At 36.8% G+C, this 7,228-nt stretch overlaps 1 protein-coding gene and 1 long non-coding RNA gene across 3 annotated transcripts; one reads left to right on the top strand and one right to left on the bottom strand.

The window, feature by feature from the left end:
* The first annotated feature begins 738 nt into the window (after positions 1-738).
* Positions 739-5,207, top strand: LOC113357580 (GATA transcription factor 24-like). 2 transcript variants are annotated; one of them, XM_026601024.1, is made up of 12 exons: positions 739-1,132; positions 1,256-1,631; positions 2,504-2,590; positions 2,691-2,824; positions 2,938-3,063; positions 3,210-3,324; positions 3,403-3,462; positions 3,693-3,761; positions 3,889-3,942; positions 4,239-4,301; positions 4,582-4,653; positions 4,745-5,207. In XM_026601024.1, exons 2-12 carry the CDS (start codon positions 1,275-1,277, stop codon positions 4,790-4,792), a joined length of 1,185 nt encoding a protein of 394 aa, XP_026456809.1. In that variant the 5' UTR covers positions 739-1,132; positions 1,256-1,274; the 3' UTR covers positions 4,793-5,207. The 2 variants fall into 2 exon arrangements, with proteins under 2 accessions (XP_026456809.1, XP_026456808.1); XM_026601023.1 differs by having other exon boundaries at positions 743-1,132; positions 2,504-2,599.
* A 168-nt stretch (positions 5,208-5,375) lies between these two features.
* LOC113361696 lies at positions 5,376-6,410 on the bottom strand. Its single transcript, XR_003365270.1, has 4 exons — positions 6,350-6,410; positions 5,880-5,946; positions 5,722-5,775; positions 5,376-5,620 (listed from the first exon to the last, which is right to left on the bottom strand). It is a non-coding gene; the product is annotated as an uncharacterized LOC113361696 (long non-coding RNA).
* Between the last annotated feature and the right edge of the window lie 818 nt (positions 6,411-7,228).

Genomic DNA, 7,228 nt, shown 5'->3' with positions numbered 1-7,228 from the left:
GTAAAATATTAAATCTTTATCAATTCTTTCGCATATATTAGCTATCCTCTTCTATTGTTTGACCATGTAAATGAAGCTCCTTCATATCCCGGATCTTGAAGTCCCAGAGAATTAATAATTTGAGTAAGACACGATATAATACTCGAGCTTAAATTGTTTCCATCTTATTTTTCTCCCGGGTGCAGGATGATATTCAAATCTCCAATTAGCACTCATGGTATCTGAACTTGTTTTGATGAATCTGAAACATGTGGTCATTGGGCGATCTTTTCATTAGCATCAATGCCACCATAGATACAAGTCATTTCGGTTACGTTTTCATTAATTTTCACCTGAAAATGACGAACATTTTGATGTGCAGAAACCGGTTTTAGTTCTATGGAAGTGATACCCACTAAGAGTGACTTTTTGGATTCAGAAAAATATTACTCTAGAGTTAAGATTAATTTTGATAGAGTTGTTGGCACTAAGAGTTTTTCTTGCAGTGCAATAACGAGAGGTAGTGCTGCTCTCGTTAAATTTGGTTGTCTTTTTAATTTTTTTTACAGACCATGGACCAACCCATATCTCTTTTGCCAAGTGTTTTTAATATATATATTTTTTCCTAGTCACGCTCACATAGTCATACTTTATCTATTTAATTCCTCGTGTGTATTCCAAGTCTCTTTCTTCTCCACGTAACTGCATCTGCGCGGTTATTACATCCACTTTGCATTGTGTGATGATAATGATGAAATCGATGATCATCATGATAATATATTTTTGATCATATCACAACAAAACCAGACTAAGAGGACCCGCACTCATCAACATCATCTTGTCACTTCACTTGTGTGCATTTTAACAAACAGGTCCTACTTTGCATTGCCAAAATAATAAATCAGATAAGATTTGAACGGTTCAAATCAATCAGACCATCATATTTCAATACTCCTACTTGTATACATCCATACTCCTGAATGTATATTATCAAAATTTACTTCATTGGATTGATCGTATCGTACATCTTCCTTCCCCTGGATTCTCTGGTTTAGAAAAACAATTTCTTAATTAAATTTTCTTTTCGATTCTTCAGATTCTCACTCTAAGAAAATCAGGAGGGCATAATCCGAAATTTATTGCGAATATTTGGGTAAGTTTCTTAGACTTGTTCTTATTTTTCATCATCTTTAATCACACTGATAGTTGTAAAATTAGGGTTACGGAAAAATATATCAAAGTTTCTCTGATTGAAGTTGTTGATTTTCTTGATTAGGGCTAGGGTTTTACTTGAAATGGTTCCCGTGGATCGTTATTCTGATGATGATGATTTAGAAGATATGATGCCACCAGAAAACCCTTTGCCACTTCAAGCTAGGCGGTTTGATGATCATATGATTCCTACTGATGATGAAGAAGATGATGATCATCATCATGATCATGATCATGATCGTCGACGTGATGATGATGAAGATGATGAGGATGATTATGATGGAGGTGGTGGTGGAGATGAAACCGAAGATGATCTTCAAGATATACCTGTTAATTCAGGAGGGAATTTTCGAAATGCTTCCACAAGAACTCGTACTAGTGAACTGACTCTTGCGTTTGAAGGAGAAGTTTATGTTTTTCCTTCAATTACTTATGAGAAGGTTTGATTTTACTTTTTCTTTTTAATTAGGGTTTTCTTGGAATCATAGAGGTTTTGCATGAATGGGGTTTAACTGCCAGTTCCTTTGTGGGTTTTGGTGCTCCTTTTGAAAGGCGAACTCAGTATCTTTTTCCTAGTTTAGCAATCTAACTTTATCCCACTTGTCTGTTGGCGGTTCATTTAAATAAACCCTAAAAAATTTGCCAAAATAATCTGTTGTCTGTCATGAATTTTGATCTTTTACAAGAAAAAAAAAAAAATTGTACTTTTCTGGTATATCTGTCTGTGTTATGAACTAATCACTTGGATTCGTATGCATTTGATTAAGTAAATTGTGGAGTGTGAGCTGTAAGGGTTAAGTAGAATTCAGGGTTTAACTATTCTGGGTTGAGATATGAGTGAGCATGTCGTATGTTGGAGTTAAACTGCATCAATGTTACCACTTCTCATTACCTTGGGGTTCCTTGTCCTACGCATTGTTTCTATTTTACCAGACTGAAAAAAGGAAGGGCGGGGCTTGAATTGAGATTTATGAAACATGTTATGACTATTCGGTATGCATTTGAGAAGCATGCTATTTTCAATAGACCAGCAAATTTCGATTTTGATAGAATTGTGAAAAGAGATTTGGAAGAAGAAAAAAAAGTGTGGCGAGCTGCTCCTTGCATATTATAATTGCCACTTTTTACATTCTCAAGTCTATCTGTGCTTTAATTTCAACTTCAACAGAGGTTATTATGCTTCTTTTGCTGCAGAAACATTGACTTACTCTAAGTTGCTGGTTTATTTCATTTTGTGTTTTAACGCTTTTGGCCATGACTTAATTCTTTCTTAATGTAGTGATTGACTTTCTTTGAATTGTTCATATAATAGGTGCAAGCTGTTCTTTTGCTTTTAGGAGGTCGAGACATACCTACTGCTGTGCCTGCAGTTGACGTCTCTTACCATCAGAACGATGGGGTATTCAACGTGTGTGTTTTTTAAATCTTAGATGATCATCATTTTATATTTTTGTATTTTTCTCTACTGTATAATTGTCATATTGTCAATTTTCTCTCAGGCTGCTAGCGATGCTCCACGACGTTCAAACCTGTCAAAAAGAATTGATTCTCTCGTTAAGTTTCGCGAAAAGCGGAAAGAACGAAATTTTGATAAGAAAATTCGGTACAATGTTCCTAAAGAGGTTTCTCCGAAGTATGGTTACTCCCTTGTGCATATTCTAACTTAAAATCTGTGCCAAAGCTCCATTTTTTTCTTTTGGTAGCTCACTCACTCAAACTGACTTTTTTCTTCTAATTTTTGTGTAGGATGCACCGTAAGAAAGGCCAGTTCGCATCCTCAAAGCAGGCAAAGCAAGGCCGTGTTAATTCCTCTAGTCGGGATTCATCGCAGTTTGTTCTCCAGGGGGACATGACTCCCCGTTCGGAAGTTGGGTGAGTACCTATCATGTTAATTGTTTCGTTTGAAATCTCAGTCGATGAGATACCAATTATGTCTGAAGAGTTATTACGTCTTCATTTCCTCCTCGACCCCCTCCCACTTCGCGTTCTAATTCGTCAAATTTGATTGTATTATGCAGTTCACGCAGATGTTCTCATTGTGGTACCAGTGAGAGTTCGACCCCAGCTATGCGTCGTGGGCCAGCTGGTCCAAGGACTTTATGCAATGCATGCGGGCTTATGTGGGCAAACAAGGTTGATTAAGATTCTGTGTTTTGGGGTTCTTTTAATTTCCCTAGAGGGTGGAGAAAGTTTGATTAATGTTCTTTGCAGGGAACTCTGCGAGATCTCTCTAAAGGTGGAAAGACTCCGCTTTCTTTCCAAAATGGCCAGGTAAGGGCTTAAATAGCACATACATGCTTTCTTCTTGAAGTTAATGATCCTCATATTTTAAGTGCGGGGTCGTATACTTGCAGTTCTGATACATTGATGCTTACATGCTTGAGTTATCCATGCTTGTTTGTATGTGGCGGGGTGGGGGATTATCCTGTCGAAAATAGAATGCGCACATAGTAAATCGCTCATCTATAACTGATATTTTATCTGTCATCTTGGCCTCTCAGGGGACCCGCAAGGATACGAAAGCTTTGCCTACAGACACCAGGGATTTATCACCTGATCTAGATGAGGAGGTTTGAGTCTTTGGGTTCTTAACATGCTTCGATTACGTGATTTATTGAGTTTACCAAGACATCATCAGTGCAAAAATTCTTAATGTGGTTTAGTATGTTTTGCTAACTTTATCTTGGGGATTGGCAGGGAACTCCTGAAGGTGTTCATCGGGGAGCTTCTTATGGCGACATGGACGAGCTGGTATTGTTTCTGCTCCCAGACCAACTTTAGCCGCAGTTAACTACTTATCTTATGCTTTGTCGCTCCTTAGTGTGTGCTTAGCATGTTGCTGATCTATCTCCTATAGTCCTATTTACACTTCACGTATCTTTTTTTTTAAAGCTAGATTGTGCTATCGGTAGAGTTTATAATCATGGTCTTAGCAAGTTCATGCCACATTAATACTAACTTTTCAGCTTAAATCTTGTCTTTTTGTAAATAATACTTCTGTTATGGCATGGATTCTTATAGTTGGCTTCCATCATATGAATCAACAGGGAAGTCCGGATGATTTAAAGCCATTGCGTAAGATCAGAAATTCTTATGCTGATTCTGACCAGGTATGATGATATCTCTGGACATTTGTGAAAAGTGGATGGTTATTATGTACAATTTCACTTGAATATACAAACACAACTTTTATTTTTCTTTGTTTAATTGTGTTTCAGTAGGTGCTGAAATCTTTTTACGCATGGTTGATTCCATACATTTTTAAGTAGAAGGCTATCATTCTTTATTTCCATCTGCCACTTAATACACTCAAAGTTCAGTGAGCATTTATGGTTTTGCAATATCCGTTGTAATTATCTGGTAACAGTTTTATGGGGTATGGATTTGCAGGAGTTTTTTGAAGATTATACTAAGCCTTTAGCTTTTCATATGAAAAAATCTTCTGCTAAACGTAAAGAGCCGGTATGTATTCTTTGGTTAAAAGAGTTGTCTTGTGTTTGATGATGCCACATTAGTGTGCAGGCATACTGACTATTTCCTCTATTTTATTTAGTCATTTTATAGGCCTACTAACTCCTCGACAAGGAGAAAAAATGGCTGAGGACTATGCCAACAACTAGCTGGACACAGATCTGGACTTCTTCACAAGTACAGCTAAACTAGCAAATTGCGGAGGGTGTGATATTTGACTCTTAGATGAGTCTTGGAGGTGGATTTTGTAACAGGGTTGTGGGTGTGGTGGATATGATTCCTCTTCTAGTTGTGTATTGATAGTTTTAGCGATGGTTCCTGAAGGAAAGCTGTTTATCGGTCTATAAATATGATGTGATCCATTTGCCAGGGATTTTTCACTGGATATTGATGTTGGTTTTGGTTATATTCAGTTTCTCCTCTTTTCTCATTTCTTTTTGGTCGGGACAGACTACAGATGTTAAACTTTAGGGAGAAAGAATGGTATTTTAGCTCAGTAATAAGAAAACGAGGAATTTTTAATGTTTCATGCCATTAGCGGGCATCAAATATATGCGCAAGTGTACATAGCAGGGACTAAAAGAAATAATATTTTTTCATGTCGTCTTTTAGATTTCTTTGTTCAAACCCATAGCCAACGCGTAACCAAAGCTGCAGAGACATGCAAAAATGCTCTATTGATGATTCATATAATATTTGTTTTACACGGGGTCACGAGCCCAAAATTGTTGACGCGCACCCTAAAACTAGCGAAAAATATAAAAGAGGAAGATGCCGACCTCCATAAGTTACATGTCAAACTTGTTGATCAGATCGAACCATATTTCACTTCTGTGGTTCTTCGAGTTCCTTGACCAGAAACAGGCTGCCGTTCCCAAGAAACTTGATTGGCAAACGTGTAGGTAGGGTCTTCTGCTCTTGTGTAACCTCCTGTTAACCCTCCTCCTCCTCCGCTAACCTAAATTATGACGGTTGAATGAACATCCAATGTTAGCAAGCCATAGCGGGACAAAAAACTTAACAAAGCAGCGCAAAGATGCTAATTTTATTCCAACTTACAGCTTCTAAACAGGCTGATAGAATTGTCATGCCTGGTAAAGCTTCCAACCCACGCTGCAGATAAAAGAATATGTAAGGATCGACCGTCTTCGAATTATCAAAGCAGTTAACTGAAAGGAAAAGTAGCACAGAACCACCTTGAAGACGACGCAACTCACCAGGTGTTCAACACGTGTTCTATAAATGAACGCTCCACAACAGAATACTGTTGACGTTATTATGAATCTGCACAATTCAAAATGAGAAATACAAATGTTACTCCAAGATGTGAACAAAATCCCAATGAGCATATACTGACTGTCCTTTATACAGAATTTATCAGGTGATTTTGTTATTGCAACAGATGCATCGCACATACAGACATACTGTACATTATACAGAAGCCTTCCAGGTAGTTCTGAGTCATATTATCCCATGAAGCACATAGAGAGAGAGCAAGCGAAGACCATATGATCTTCTCCAGTTAGTTGATAGAGCATTAGACTGCATTCTACAGAATGCAACTACTGGTGCGGTGTTTAAATTTACTAATTTTCTTTTGGCATGCATTTTTTTACATTTTATTTATTCATGAACACCAAAATACATTTTAAGAACTCAGCTAGATAGAAAAAGTTGAAATCCATACATGCAGGAAAGCACACCAAACAACGCCCATCCTCTTGTAGCATTTCCTGGACTATCTTGCCTATTTTCTGCAAAACGTAACATGCCATTAAGAGGATATAGTGCAGGGAAGTTAAAACCTGTACACTGGAAGAACAGTTAACATGTAGAGCAAATAATATGGCAGCCTGTTATCCAAAATACAATAGTCAAATCATAGATTCGACTTTTCCGTAGGAGGCAATACACATAAAAAGCATGCTGATGCTAACTCTGACAACTCTTTCCCTATGGAAAAAATATCAAGTCATGAGGTAACCCTTGACAACTACTCTTCTAAAAAGCATAATTTCCTTTGCCAGTCTTTTTCAAATTTAAGTCCAATTTGCTACGGTTTAGAATGGAATGTGGAAATTTTGAAAGTCTGCTCAATATACATGCTTCTCCATAGTCCTTTTAAGCAAAAAATCATCAGTACCTCTTTCTCTGGGAAGGTTGTTGTGTGCATTGCTTGTTATATTTGTTTATTGCTGAATTGCGCCTTCAAGAACTTATTGCTAGTCTATCAAAAAATTCTCTTAATGGCTACTTACTTTGATAATATGATCTATGTTTCTAGTTTATACATTTAAAAAAAAAATCCATGTTAAAAATCTTATTGCTAACATGTTCAGATACATATGTTTGTTTTTAAAATGTATCATTAAAAGTTATCTGCCTATTTATAAGAAATTGTTTTTCTCCTATATGGTCATGGAAGATAATAATCCTCAGTATGACTTCAAGGTGTTATCTTGGAATCTTCAGGGCATTAGATCTAGTCTGAAACAAGATCACCTTCAATTTCTCAATAAATCCCACAATTTAGATATGATTTTCTTTTCTGAAACAAAAGTCAATA

The sequence above is a fragment of the Papaver somniferum genome, chromosome 3 (assembly GCF_003573695.1).
Source record: "Papaver somniferum cultivar HN1 chromosome 3, ASM357369v1, whole genome shotgun sequence".
In the NCBI taxonomy this organism is placed as follows: Eukaryota; Viridiplantae; Streptophyta; class Magnoliopsida; order Ranunculales; family Papaveraceae; genus Papaver; species Papaver somniferum.
The sequence above is the reverse complement of the archived record's forward strand: the minus strand, read 5'-3'. Positions and strand labels throughout refer to the sequence as shown.

Coding starts and splice junctions, on each gene's coding strand:
- LOC113357580 (XM_026601023.1), top strand. CDS start 1,275: ATGGTTCCCGTGGATCGTTATTCTGATGATGATGATTTAGAAGATATG. Junction 2,825..2,937: donor CCTAAAGAGGTTTCTCCGAA/GTATGGTTACTC, acceptor ATTTTTGTGTAG/GATGCACCGTAAGAAAGGCC. Junction 3,325..3,402: donor GGCTTATGTGGGCAAACAAG/GTTGATTAAGAT, acceptor TGTTCTTTGCAG/GGAACTCTGCGAGATCTCTC.